Source organism: Oratosquilla oratoria, chromosome 20 (assembly GCF_046742065.1).
Source record: "Oratosquilla oratoria isolate Oo_2021 chromosome 20, ASM4674206v1, whole genome shotgun sequence".
In the NCBI taxonomy this organism is placed as follows: Eukaryota; Metazoa; Arthropoda; class Malacostraca; order Stomatopoda; family Squillidae; genus Oratosquilla; species Oratosquilla oratoria.
This window is the reverse complement of record NC_134796.1, coordinates 29,666,944-29,681,667: the sequence shown is the minus strand read 5'-3', so window position 1 is coordinate 29,681,667 and position 14,724 is coordinate 29,666,944. Positions and strand designations below refer to the sequence as shown.

Sequence of the window (14,724 nt, the reverse complement as noted above, 5' to 3'; positions counted from 1 at the left end):
AAGTGTTAGAAGACACAAGGATAACGCTAAATTAGATAATGGAAGATGGAGGAAGAATAGTTATAATGGATGACTTTAATTGTAAAGAAATCTGTTGGGAAGAGATGACAGTGAAGGGTGGAGACGACCTTTGGGGAAATGTACTATTTGATATGATTATAGAACATACAATGACACAATGGATACAAGAGAATACTAGGTATAGAAATGAGGGAGAACCATCGAGACTGGACCTAATAATCACATCAGAACCCGAAATAGTGGACAAGATTGAATATAAGACACCAACAAGTAAAAGTGACCACATATTGGTTGAACTGGAACTAAATGAGGAAAAATACATTAAAGAAAACACACAGAGGAAACAACAGTAGAAGAGAAATGGAATCTTTTGACAAAAATTTATAAAGGAGTGGAAAAGTATGTCCTAAGACAAAAGCAAGAAAAAGAATATATAAAGTGCTGGTACAACAAAAGATGTAGGGAGTTAAGACAAAAGAGATAAAGCTTGGATAAAATGGAAAAAAGACAAAAGACCTGAAAAATGGAAAATATATACTAGTTATGAAATGAATATTTACAAGTGTGCAGAGAAGAAAAGAGAAAATATGAAAAAGATGTCAGAGAAAAATGTAAAGATCAACCAAAACTTTTTATAGATTTGTAAACAAACTGAAAAACAAACAAGAATTAGAGAAACTACTACAAGGAGGAGCTGAATACAGAGGAAATAGAAATGGCAGAAATGATGAACAACCATTATTAAATCTGTGTTTACAAGGGAGAAGATATAACCTAGAGATATTGAATGAGAGGAGAAAGTCCCCCTTTGAAAGGGATAGAAGTATCAAGGAATGAAATAATGAAACACTTGAGTAATCTCAATGTCAGAAAATCGCATGGACCAGATGGAATAACAAACTGGATTTTGAGAGAATGCAGGAATGAACTAAGACAAAATACATAGCCTAATAAACAGTTCATTGAAAGAAGGAAAAGTTCCAAAAGATTGGAAAAGAGCAAATATAGTACCAATATAAAAGGGGGAAACAAGGAAGACCCTACTAACTATAGACCGGTCTCTCTAACAAGTATGATAGCAAAAATTTGTGAAAGAATTGTCAAAAGTAGATGGGTAAGGCATTTAGAAAAAAACAACGTACTAAACCCAAGACATTTTTGGATTTAGACAAGGACGATCATGCATCACAAACTTAATTTGTTTTTATTCAAGGCTAATAGATGTAATACAAGAAAGAGATGGATAGGCTGATTGTGCATTTCTAAACCTGAAAAAAGCTTTTGATAAGGTGCCACATAAGAAGTTGCTTAAGAAATTAGAAACTGCAGGAGGAATAGAGGACAAACTGCTGAAGTGGATGGAAGACTTCTTGCATGAAAGAAAAATGAGAGTAGTGATAAAAGACAAACACTCTAATTGGGATGAAGTGATAAGTGATTTTCCACAAGGAACAGCTCTGGCCCCAATAATGTTTGCTTCATATATTAATGATATGGATAAAGGAATTGAAAGTTAAATGAGCTTCTTTGTGGATGATGAAAAGTTGTTGAAAAAAGTAAACACTGAAGAAGATTGTGAGTCGCTACAGAGTGATCTCAATAAAATATGGGAATGGAGTAGGAAGTGGGAGATGGTATTCAATATTAAGTGTAGTATAATGGAATTTGGAAGAAGCAAAAAAAAAAATAGTGAGATCATATAAATTGGGAGAAGAAGAAATTAAAAAAAAAAGTAAAAAATGAGGAGGACCTGGGAGTCGTTATTATGAATAATATGTCCCCTGAGAAACGTATAAACAAAATTTTTGGAGAAACTTATAATTTAATAAGAACAATCAAAGTGGCATTTACATACCTGGACGAAGAAATGGTGAAGAAAATACTAGTCACTTTGATAAGACCAAGATTGGCATATGCAGTGATGACATGGTCACCAAGTACAAAAAAAATGTATAACAAAACTTGAAAGAATACAAAGAGCAATTACAAAATTGGCACCAACACTCTCAAAACTATCATATGAAGAGAGACTAGCAAAACTTGAGCTACAGACATTAGAGCAAAGAAGAGAGAGGAGATTTGATAACTATTTATAGAATCATGAAAAACTATTGATAGAGAGGACCTAATAAAATGGGATGATAGAAATACAAGAGGACATGGAAAGAAAATCAAAAAGGACAGTTATAGAAGAGATCTGAAAAAGAACAGCTTTCCCCACAGAGTAATAGACATTTGGAACAAGTTAGATGAGAAAGTGGTGTGTGCAAAAACAATACATGAATTTAAAAACAGTTTAGATAAAATGAGATATGAAGATGGGACACCACAAGCATAGCTCCCCTTCCCGTAAACTACAACTAGGTAAATACACACACACACACACACACACATACATACACTACTCATCATCATCATCAATCCTCATCATCCATCATCATCAGTCATCATTCATCATCATCCATCATCATTAATCATCAGTCATCAATCATCATCGAAACCCTGATATGTCCAAGACAGGAATATGCATCATTAGTATGGTCCCCACACAGAGTTAAGGATATAAGCAAGATTGAGAGAATACAAACTGCAGCAACCAAACAGGTCCCCAGTCTGGCAGATAAACCCTATGAGGAAAGACTAAAAGTACACACACACACACACATTACACGACTCGGTGACACGGTGGATATAGTACTGGACTGCCAGTACGGTGGTGCCAGCAGTACCAGGTTCGAATCCTGCCCAGGGCCGAAATTATTTCGGTATCGCTGCGCTTCGTGTTGTTACTCTGACTCTCGTGGGCGGGGAGTTGGGGGTGTATGTGTGTGTAAGGTCATAGCATTACCCATAGATCGGTCATACGAGCTCTGAGCTCTCCTCCAGGAGGGAAATAGCTGTCAATCACGAGTCCAACACGTGATCCAAGGACCAAGGTGAATACATACACACACATACACATACACATGGAATAAATTAAAAGAGAAAACGGTGAGTGCTAAAACTATACACGACTTTGAGAAAGAACTGGATGCGGAAAGATACAACTGCGGGTCCCTACGAGCATAGCTCTTCTCCTGCAAAATATAACTAGGTAGGTAAATACACACATGCCTAGGTGGTGCAGTTGGTAGAATCCCCAACCGTCACTATGGTGGTCTGGGTTTGAATCCTGTCCAGGGCTGAAATAATTTCAGTATCTCTGTGCTTCACATTGTTACTCCAACTCTCGTGGCAAGGAGTTGGGAGTGTGTATGCGTGTAAGGTCACAGCATTACCCATAGATCGGTCATACAAGCTATGAGCTCTCTTCTGGGAGGGAAATAGATGTCGATCACGAGTCCAGCACATGATCCAAAGACCAAGGTGAATACACACACACATTTGCACATGTGCACACAATCAGGTATCATCCCTTTGTCATGATAAGTTGTGGAGTAAAAAGTAAGAATGATATAGTTAGAATTGTCTATGGTCTATGTATTTATTGGGTTAAATTTGTAAGTGAAGGTAAAGGCTGAAGTTTATGTTGTCTTCATTAAAATGTGGCCTGCATCATTCATTTGATTTTCTTCTACAGACAGAGGAGGAGATCCAAATGCTGCGTCAGGTTTTGGGATCAAAGATCAAGCAAGCCCAAGACCTTAAAAGGCGCCTGGGCATCACAGTGTGGAGGGAGTTTACAGATGATTTCAATGCTTCTCTGAAGTCCGTTCGGGAGTCACAGACGTAAGTTATCATATATTTTGACTATAATTTAAACTTTTTGTGCAGGAAAATAGATGTACTACGAGAGGCTGGAGCCAGACCATTCACATTTTGATAGTTGTCTTACAACAAACAAAATGATGAAAGAGGAACGACTGCTTCTTCCAGTGATGGACACCTGCAAGAGGAGGTCTTGTAGGATAGACTCCAGGGAGGGTCATTTCCTCACTTCTCATCTCCAAAGCTTATCAACTCCCCACCTCTGCCCAAGATGCCTCCTCATTGGGCTAACATTTGTCTCCAGACCACACCCACAGTGTCGTCTATGTCTACTTTTGTGATTGTTTCATTTCCTGTCTTATTGTTTAGTGATGGGCTTTTCATCATGTTGCCCATTTCCAATATTTAGTATTTCTCTATATTGAAATTAATTTTTCATTCATATATCTTACGAAGATCTTGTATTGGGACCAGTGATGAATACCTGCATAGAGTGGTCATACAAGATAGATATCAGAGAATCATCTCCTGATAGTTTGTCTTCAAGAGTCATCAAGACCCTCGCCTCCACATGGAGGTGCAGCCCCAAGGGGTTGACATTTAGTCACCAGTCATTCTAATAGTATGGCTTATCTCTATATTTTCTGGTGTTTCATTCAACACCACACCACTCATCAAGCTTGAACACTCCGATCTTTGGCAGCTTTCAAAATTTCACATGTGAAGGTATTCCACAGTTCTTCAGGGTTCTCAAAGATGTCAAATATCTTTAATCAGTTAGGAGCTGCCACTACATACTCTTAGGCACATGCATCATCCCTGAGCTTCAGATGAAATCCAGTTGAATTACATCTTAGGTTTCTCCTTAGGTTCACCTTCCCACACTATGGATTCCAATGAGGGGAAACTCGTTTTTGGGATTGTGGGAGAGTACACATGTATTTTGGTAGTATATCCCACCAGTCTTTTCCTATCACAGTCATTTAACACACGTTTTCACTAAAATTCCTTAGAGCTCTCACAATGAGGAATGCTAGTGAAGTTTTTTGAGAGTTGCAAATTTCACCACCAGCATTTCTCCTGCCAATCCTCTTTACATAAGTTGGATTTTATTTTCATTAATTAATAATATCCCCTACACCTAGTTGCTGCTTTCTTGTTAAAATAATAGGTATTTGTGTCCCACTAAGACAGATAATCTGTTTCTTCCATAAGGTTGATGGCAGCCCCTCCCTGCATCATTGCCTACTTATGGGTGATGGGTTGTGTGTGTTTAGGGCATATGAATGGACCAGATTTTGTTTCAGTATCACCACATACAGAAGAAAGTGTGGGAGGGCAGGCATAAGTGTAATGTTCTACCCTTGGAAAAAAAAATGATGATAGCAAGGAAATAGGATTATTAGGACTGGGTGACTGAACACTTAAGCTTGTTTTGGAGATGGGTACTAGCCTCTTGGGGCCACAGTTTTACATAGTTTATAATTCTCTTGAGTTTGAAGGTTATTCTTTTGTATATAAGCAATGTTCTTGTCTTGGATAGTAGGATAAGTGTGAGTAGACCAGGGTTTTATTGATTTAGAGTTAGAAGATGTGGATGGAATATGTACGTCCATACTCAAAATGAACTCGTGCAATAGTCTGCAAATGCTGAAGGATCAAGAGAATGGAGGTAGTAATTATTTCACAACTAAATAAATACTACCTCATAGTGTCCCAGTCAGTTGTATCAGAATATCAAAGTCATCTGCACAAGGAGAGCTGGATTTTGACCTAACAGTTAAACAATAGAACTGACAGAATTGAGGTACTCAGCGTAGAGAGTTTAAAACAAGTAATAATGAGTAGGAAAATAGGTTGTAAATATGGTTGTATATGGATGATGATGTGATTGCATGAGGTGGAATGGACGGGTGGATGGGGGGTGAGGTAGTATGTGTGAGCAAAATTTGACGCAGCCCGAAGGGATTTCTCCCCGTCCTCTCATTTTATGCAATGGGGGGGACAGAGAGGGGGGGTCGCCGATTTAATGAAGCGGCCTTGCTGTGGATGTGCTGTGTCTTGCGACACTGCTTCTGACCCAGGGCAGTGGACAAGGTGCAGGGATGACCCATCATTCAGGAGGTGCTAAGATAAGAGGGAGGGTGGAGGGGTGTGGAGTGTATTCAGGGATGGAATGGGTGGGAATGATTTTATGCCTTTTTCTTTTTGGCTACCCCCCCTTGTAAGGGGAAAAAAAGCCTTGGTATATGTATGTATGTATGTATGTAATAATGAGTAGTTAGGAAGAGATCTAGAATGTCAAATTCATCTCCAAAGTGGCCAGGAAGGTGAAGTTTAGTTCAACAGTTAAATTTGTAAACAGGGAAGGCCAAAGCTGAAGTTGAAGAAAGGAATCTCCTACTGTAGATTTGAGAGGATGAGTGGGATAGAATTTGTTCCATTGAAAATGCTAGGTATTCAAAGAACTCTGGATAGTCTTTGGAGTTAGGCAAGATATACATACAGCATGTTGATATGTTAATAGAGTAAATATTTGAGTTGGATGATTGAAGATTGAGAAAATTCAGGCTCCGAAATAAAGAAGACAAGATCATTCTGATCATCTAGCTTTGGATCAGGAATTCCAAGAGAGAAAATAAGAGACAATGGAAATTGCTATCTTTATGCCTAGACACTTAGATTTCAGTGAGAGAGAAAGTAAGGTTTGGAGTTTGGGAAAGAAGTGGTGTTCCACAGAGAGTTGGCAGATAGGGTAGAAATAAGAAATGCTGAGATTGGGCAGACATGTGGAAAGAATGAGTAAAGTAAGACTAACAAAAAGAGCATGGAAAGCAGAAGTGGATGGAGTGAACTTGAGGTGGAAGATTAAGAGTAAAGTGGATTGATGGATGAAAGTTGAACAAGGAAGGAGTACAAACTGTAAGAGTTAATGGAGAGAGATTGTAAATGGATGAAGAAGTGAATGTAAGGATGTTCATTTCTACCCTTCAAGTTTCTTGAGTGGATGAACAGAGAAATCACCTTAAATTGAAGTGGGACAACCCCACTCTAGCTGTCAGGTCTTGCTGCAGAAGCAGTGTCTTGCTGCAATTGTCTTGTCTCTAGCAGTGTGGCAGGGGATAGGAATGGCTCTTCATGTTTGGGGTGCAAAGATGTGAGGGACAACTTGTGTGTTTTGGATGGGTATGGGGTGGGTGGACTTACCTGTTATAAGAGAGGAAGGCCTTTTGTTATATGTTGATGTGTATGTGCACATTCATGATTTTTTTTTATTATGTAGGTTTATGTTTTTTGGGGTTGTTATTCCTGTGAAGTATGTGATTGACTCCATTCTTGTAGCCACAAGGCAATTTTGTCCAGTAGAAGGAAATGCATGAAGGTAATCAAAGGTTGTGGCTTTCTTGGTTTTGGGTATGTATTCAAATTGTATGCACATTCTGGTCACTGCCAGATGATTTCATGCTGAAGGAAGCCTTTTCAAGAACACAAGAATGAAGGAGACTGTAAGAGACCATAAGGCCTACACTAGGCAGTTCCGTATCCATCACCACCTGTCATCTCCATCCATAAAGTTGTCTAATTGTTTCTTAAAACAACTGATAGTTTCAGCGTTTACCACATGGTCACTAAGTCTATTCCATTTGTCGACCACCCTATTAGTAAACCAATTCTTGCCTATTTCCTTCTTAAATCTAAATTTGTCCAGTTGAAAACCATTACTGCGAGTCCTGCCCTGTTGTTTTAATATGATGACCTTGTTTGCATCACCCTTGTTAAAGCCTTTGATCCACTTGAACACCTCTATTAGATCACCCCACACTCTGCGTCTTTCCAGAGTGCAAGTTAAGGTGCCTAAGCCTCTCATCATTAGGCAAATTTCCGAGTCCATGTATCATTTTGGTATCAAGGTATGATACTAAGGAAACTGTAATAATGGTTTCTATTTGTTGGCAAAAAGGATAATACCAGAAAGTCTTACTGACCCCCATGAAAACTTTTAGTGTAAGAAATTTGTTTTTCAGATGGAGAGGGACTAACAGCAAGTACCTGTGGTCCTGCAAGATGGACATCAGAGAGAATCCTCTCCCTGCTGCCTATTTTCAAAGCCTAGCAATACCCTTACCTCCATCAGGAGGTGCAGCCCTGAGGGGCTGACACTCAGTCTCCATATTATGCCCAAGATATGTCTATATTAACTTCAAATGTATTTCCCCCCACCTTTTCACCCAATGCAAGCAGATAACTGGCAACTGCTCCAGTTCTACTACTAGTCAGTGACTTTGGAACTCTCCAATACTAATACAATGTCAGTCTCAAGTGAGATCTATGGTAGAGCCTGAGGACAGTTACCAACCACTTTGGAGCTGCAGGTTTCCAGTCAGTGAAACTTGAAGTAACAGATATTATTATCAGATGGAGAATGTGGGGTACTTTATAAATAGGTCTGCAGTTTATTCTTTGTAGTTGTTAAATATTCAGAGTGAGAGAACTTTGAAAGATCCATAGATGATATTATGTTGTATTTTTATTCATAGTTGAATATTTTTCTCCAATAGCTCACAATATGTGAAAAGCTTCCATGTGTGAGTACCTAAGAAGTTCTTGAGCATGTTAGTTTGTGTAGATAGAATGAGATACGAGTATATAGAATGGTTAAGTATGCACAGGTATATTGTTGGTTTGATAATGACAAATCCTATGTTTTGTCTTTATCATAACTAATAATAGTATATGCATAGTATAGTTGTATAAAAAAAATTCATAGGTTTTTCTTGATTAAGCCTCCCCCTGCTCACCACAATTTTGCTTTTATTTCATTATTATTATTATTTTATTTATTTATATATTTATTTTTTAATGCTATTGTTGTGGCTACTTTTCTGAATCTATAGCTAAAATGTACCCATGATAGGAATCCATGCAATACAGCATTCTCGGAATCTCCTCATCCATTTTCTGTGCAAGTACCTTTAGCAAAAGGCATCCCATATGATCTTTCCTTCTAGAGGGATTAGTATTTTGTCACCAATAAATATTTCTATCCATGGGGACAATATTGCACCATAGAAAGGGGTGGTAAAGGAGAGATTTAAGGAAAGTTGCAGAACAGAAGGGTACTAAAAATTTAAAATGATCAGCATCCTTTTTTTGAGTGTAGTTTAGTTTCCTGTCGTCAAAGAATGTTGCATGTCTACTCAGAAGGGATGCTATTAGAGTCCTTGAAATATTGATGTTGTTACTGTCATTACCTAGAGCAAAGGTTCTCAACCTAGTGGTTGTGGGACTGTTACTGGGATGACAAGTGAAAGATTATTTAAACATTGAAATCTGTAGATATAGGGAATGACTTATAGAAGTGCATGTATCACATTTTGAGACCATTTGATATCTATTGCAGTACCATTGTATATTCAATTAGTTTTAATACATTATCATTCTGTATTCTCTGTCAGGTTAATGTGGGGTACAGGTCGATGGTTTGATGACTTGTGGTACATAACAGGAAAAAGGTTGAGAACCCCTGTCCTAGAGTGTCTGGGTGAGCAGTCCAGTCTCACTGAGGAACACCATGGCAGGAAGAGAGTTTCCCCACAAATCCCTAATACATACACACATGTACCAATGGCTTTTTTTCCCTTACAAGTGAGGTAGCCAAAAAACAAAGGCATAGAATCTACTCCCACCCATTCCATCCCCCACATACTTCACTCCCATTCAGCCCCCCTTCCCTCCTTATCTTGGTTCCTCCTGGATGACAGGTCATCCCTGCATCTCACCCACTGCCCTGGATTGGAAGCAATGTAGGAAGACATTAAAGATTCCCTAATAGAATATATATTGATGTAGGCATGCATGATTGTGTTCAATGCAGTCTTCCATAATGTGTTGTAGAGTATAGAGTGAAGTGTTACATCCTGGACAGTTATATGTGATGCAGTCATCCATCATCTTTTGGTTACTTAGAAGGGCTGTATGATGGGCACACCAAGCCTGGCTAGGTGGATTCTGTCTTCTCGGTGGGGAGAGGGTTCAGAGGGATGGATATCGGGTGGGGGGTCTGGCATGCAATATTGATGTGTTTTCAAGGGTGAAGAATTCCAGTTTTACTGTAGTTGCTCAGTGGGATCCTTTGGAGCAACTCATGGTTGCCTGCAGACAAAAGCTGGGCCTCCTGGTTTTGGTTGTAGATTACCCTTGTCAGAGAAGGCTAGGATGATGCTTCTGTACAGAGGACTTTTTGACGAAGGGAATTTAATGTATATCTTTACTATGAACTTGCTTGCCAGGCAGGATGCAAAATGCTTCCATTCTTGACCGCTGCCACAAGTAGTAGTGTTCTAACCTGCTCAGCCAGCAGTCATCCCCAAAGTATTGAATACATGGAACTTGTTTGGTCAGTATTCCATACAAGACTTCCACAGGGAGGCTATGTAACTTTTTTTTTCTTTCTTTTCTTTCTCCTGAGGAACTTGGATTGAAAGTGATCAGTGATCCTTATTTTGGTCTCCCCTGGAAAATAGGAACATCTTTCAGGTTATATTTCATAAAAAGGGACAAGTTCTTGGAATTTTGTCCTTGCTGAAAATTGTGTATCCTATATTTGTATTCTTTGGCAAATGTTGGCAATGTAATGAGGTTTCACACAAGTCATATTGTAGAAATGTTCTGTGACCATTCATACATGTGCTGTCACATATCACTTATTTCTTAGGTTATGGGTAAGCCACATGCAGCAAGAAGGGATGAGAGAATGGAATGAACTAAATATGAAGCCAATGATGCCACTATAATAACCTGTTTTAAGTAATTACTCAAGAATGAACATGGTACACCATTGTTCTGCCTAGGCCAGTACACAGAAGTTATGGATTCAGAATGCCCAATTCTTGGTTTAATGTTGCTCTGCTACTGCCAGTTCCTTTGTTGCACCACTCGAAGTACACAAATTATCAACATATAATTTTGGCCACACTTGCATAATATTATGACTAGTAAATAATCTGCAGGTGTAATGCAATTTTACAATTACAGTGTTGAATGTGAATGTAATGATTGAATGTGTGAAAGGACTATATTTTGAATGTTGAAATGGTATATTTGTGGCAGTGAAATGAATAGCTATTTCTTTTAGTACTAGCAGGAATTTATTGGCATAATAGCAGTTTGTAAATGTGGATAAATCAGAGTGCAATTGTAAGTAAATGAAAGTGTGATGAAAGATGTCATAGTTGGTATGGACTGGCTGCTTGTTGGGTTGCATCCAATTTTGTAAATATATCAAGAACATCAGTCATGTAAATAATGCTAGAATTTATCATATGGTTACAGAAGTAATTACTAGAGCCAACAGAAAGCAAACCTCTGGCATTTAGTATTTGACATTGTCAGCTTGAACTTAAAGCTACTTGATGCATATTGTAGTGACTTCTGTAATTAAAAATCTTCATGGTCAGGAATGCTTATGGTTATGTTATTATATACATGTATGTTGATATTTCCTTGGTCATGGCTCTCCAGGTATCAGAAAGTGGCGTCCACCCTGACGGGGGCGGGAGAGACAATATCTCAACAACCTTTGTGAGTAAAACAAACATGCTCGAGCCTGAATATATGTACGCTTTGGCATAAGAGCATTTTTTGTTCCCACTAACCTCATCTATAGATTATCTTTTTGTTGTCTACTAACAAATCTATGTGGCACAGATAAAAAAAATTCCCCTCAAAGGATTGTGACCATACACATTATGTGGGTTTCTCTAGTCAGGTCTTGTTATCTGGATGGGGTAAGAGTAGAGCAGTGTAGAATGAGGTGCTCTGTCTTCTTTGTGGTGATTGTATCTCGGCAGTAGTCACTTGAGAGGCCAATTTTTTGTGGGTACTCTTCTGATGCACGAGAGTGGTTTCAGCAGTCATGCAAGTATGGTTCTTATTTGTCTTGGGAGTGATTTACCAGTTGGGTTGTTGTTTGGAGTGTAGTGAAGAATAGAATTTGTAGATATTTTGCAGTGCTTGTCTGTATGGATGTGTTGTGGGGGTGCTGGGGCCAGATAATTGTAGATGTTTGAGTAGTATTTATTTATTTATTTATTTATTATACTTTTTGTGGGTGGAAAGTTGGGAAATGGGTTGATGAGAGTATTGGGATGGTTAGGACACATGGAAATACAGATGTGGAGGGAATGAACATGAGAGGCAACCAAGAATGAAATGGATGAATGGGGTAAAAGGGGCATTGGGAAAGAGGAGAATCTGTTGAGGAAGGAAGGGAGAAGACAGAAGATTGGGGTGAGTGGAGAATGGTTGTGTATGGATGATGCTGTGATGCATGGAAGGGAGTGGGTGGGGGGTTGAGGGAATATGTGTGAATGATATTTTGACACAGCCTGAAGGAATTTCTCCCTGTTTTCTCTTTTTCTGCATGAGGGGACGGAGAGGGGGGTTGCTGATTAAATAAAGTGGCTATGCTGTGGATGTGCTGTGTCTTGCTGCATTGCTTCTGACCCAGGGCAGTGGGCAAGATGCAAGGATAACATGTCAGGAGGAACCAAGAAAAGAGAAAGGGAGGGGTGGTGAATAGGAGTTGAGTATGTGGGGATGAAATGTGTGGGAGTGGATATATGCCTTTGACTTTGGCTGCCTCCCTTGTAAGGATGAAAAAGCTCTTGGTATATGTATGTATGTTCTTTTCTTTCTCCACACCTCTCTCCCAATTGAGTGAGCTGTGCTTGTGTGGTATAGTGAGGGATGAGAAGGTTCAGGGGCTCTTGTTTAGAACCGTGTGCCTTTAATTCTCATGCTGTTTTATGAGGAGGATTTTGGTTTCTGAGTATAGGTGTTCTGTTTGGATAGTTTTAGTGCAGTTTTTAATGCTTTATTTTTTGTTTATAGGATGTCTGTTTTCATAATTGTTGGGCACTATGCTGCAGATGCATAGATAAATGTAGTTCTTATGAGTTGTTTTATAGAATAAGAGTTTCTTGTATCCAGATCTTGCGCCTGCTACTGTTCTTAGTATGATGATTTTCTTGTTTGCCTTTTCTGTTAGGTCTTACAGGGCTGTACCCTCGGCAAGGGCAGGGAGGGCAAATACCCCCCCCCCCCCCCTGGAATTTTTCAATTCTTTTATGTCCATATTTTCTGGTAACTACCCCACCAATTTAATGGGGTAGCTACCAGAAAATATGGAAGTAAAAACTGAAAACTTCTCGGTGGGACAATTGCCCTCCCTGCCCATTCCAGAATGTACAGCTGTCTCGGATATATGGGCTGAAGGTCATGGGTTTATCAATTGCAAGGCCCATTATTTTATGGCATTTTTCCTGTGGGAGAATTGGGCCATTTAATCTTAGTGATGGGTGATACTGATGACTTCTGAGGGGGAGCCAACATTTTGTTTTGTATCAGCCATAGTTTTAACTTGTTGAGATAGATTTCTGTGTTTTTGAGTGTTAATTTGTAGTTGCAGTGCAGGGCTATTATTGTTAAGTCTTCTGTATAGGTGAGAGCATTGATATTGTGCCCTTGGTTGGGTGTGTGAACGGGACATTTGAGTAGGTAGAATAGTATTAGTGATAGCCTTGTGCTGTGTAGCAGGAATTAAATCAATATTATGTGGGGATTTCAATAATTGGTGTCACATGAGATGCTCAGTAGAGAGAAGTTAAATTAGTTTTAGATTTTTCAGTGTCCAGGTTGCAGAAGATGAGAGAGGTGGTAGTGGAGAGAGGACTAAGAATTGCAGTGGGAAGAATAGAAGTGCATAAGTTTTGTAACTTAGTAGATATGTTGGACTGTTAATCTGAAATGGAGAGAGTAGCAAGAACAAAAGTAGCAGAGTGGCATGGCAAAATGGAGAAGGATGGCATCGTGTTAGTTGATAGAAATATCTTGCTGAAGAATGGAGACAGTGATTATGAATTGTGTATCAGATCAGCTATGTTTTATGGTACTGAAATATGATTGATAACAGGAGGGTTAGAGGATATATTGGGAAGATGCGATCAATAAGATAGTGTGTCTTGTGGGGAGGTAGGTAGAAGTGGTTTGAAAGAGATATAGGGGAAAATGAGACGGAGAAGGTTATGATGGTTTGGATGTGTGTGAAGGAAAACAAGACGGAGATGGTGGGGTTGGGGGAAAAGTATGTGTTGAGGATGGTGGAGGAAATGGAGATACCAAGGAGGAGGCCAGCGGAAAGACCAAGGAGAATATGGAAAGGAACAGTTCAGCAGAATATTGAAGTGTTCAGAATAGATGAAGATTTAGTGCTTTACTGAGGAAGTTGGAGGAGGATCATTGCAAGTCGTAGCCCAAGCATGAAAGAAGATGAACTAAACAAAGCACAAGATAATGTTGTTCCTTGGGTGACTCCTTGATAGAAGATTGTTTTGTGACACGCTTCACATTCTGCTGACCAGGAGGTTTGTCAGCCAGGAGATGAAGATGATGATTCATGCATGAGGCACCAAGATGAGAAGGGTGTTAAATGGGTTTTAATGTGTATGTAGTGGGTAAGTCAATATGGGCCTTCAGAGACAGGTGCTTGGCCTTTGGGGTTGCACCTCTACTTTGAGGTAAGGAAAAGGTCCGGAATTTGAAGGAAAGTCTGATGTATATACAGCGGCAAAGTTTTGGTGCAGTTTGGACATCGATCTTCTTCCTTTGCAACATCACCCCTAGCAGGTTTGTCCTAGATTACAAAGCAAGCACTCCAAGAGTAACCCCCAATCCCAGTACTCCACCAAACTCCCCCAGACTTTAGTCATACCAAGAAATCACCCAGTATTGAGGAAGTACTGACAAAGAATTGGCCTGCTCACAAACTCAAATTGCTGTAAATGCAATCACCACACAAAAGACTGAACACATTTAATACTACCCTGCTCTATCCAGACAGCAATCTTTATTGAGTGTAATGCGAGTCAAAATGGAGGTTCTTGCTAGTTATGTAGAGGCTGTGGGTATCCTGCAAGAGAGACCTGGGACAGTGTG

At 39.3% G+C, this 14,724-nt stretch overlaps 1 protein-coding gene across 3 annotated transcripts in view; it reads left to right on the top strand.

The window, feature by feature from the left end:
* Nucleotides 1-11,329, top strand: part of LOC143036435 (uncharacterized protein F13E6.1-like) — a 33,084-nt gene extending 21,755 nt beyond the window's left edge. The window contains exons 3-4 of one of the 3 annotated variants that reach the window (XM_076203787.1): nt 3,602-3,750; nt 11,251-11,329. In XM_076203787.1, coding sequence (XP_076059902.1) covers nt 3,602-3,750; nt 11,251-11,314 — 213 coding nt within the window. In that variant the 3' untranslated portion in view covers nt 11,315-11,329. Of the gene's footprint in view, nt 1-3,601; nt 3,751-7,754; nt 7,903-8,288; nt 8,335-11,250 lie in introns of those variants that run through there. The other 2 variants (XM_076203788.1, XM_076203786.1) reach the window with 2 other exon arrangements.
* The last annotated feature ends 3,395 nt before the right edge of the window (nt 11,330-14,724 follow it).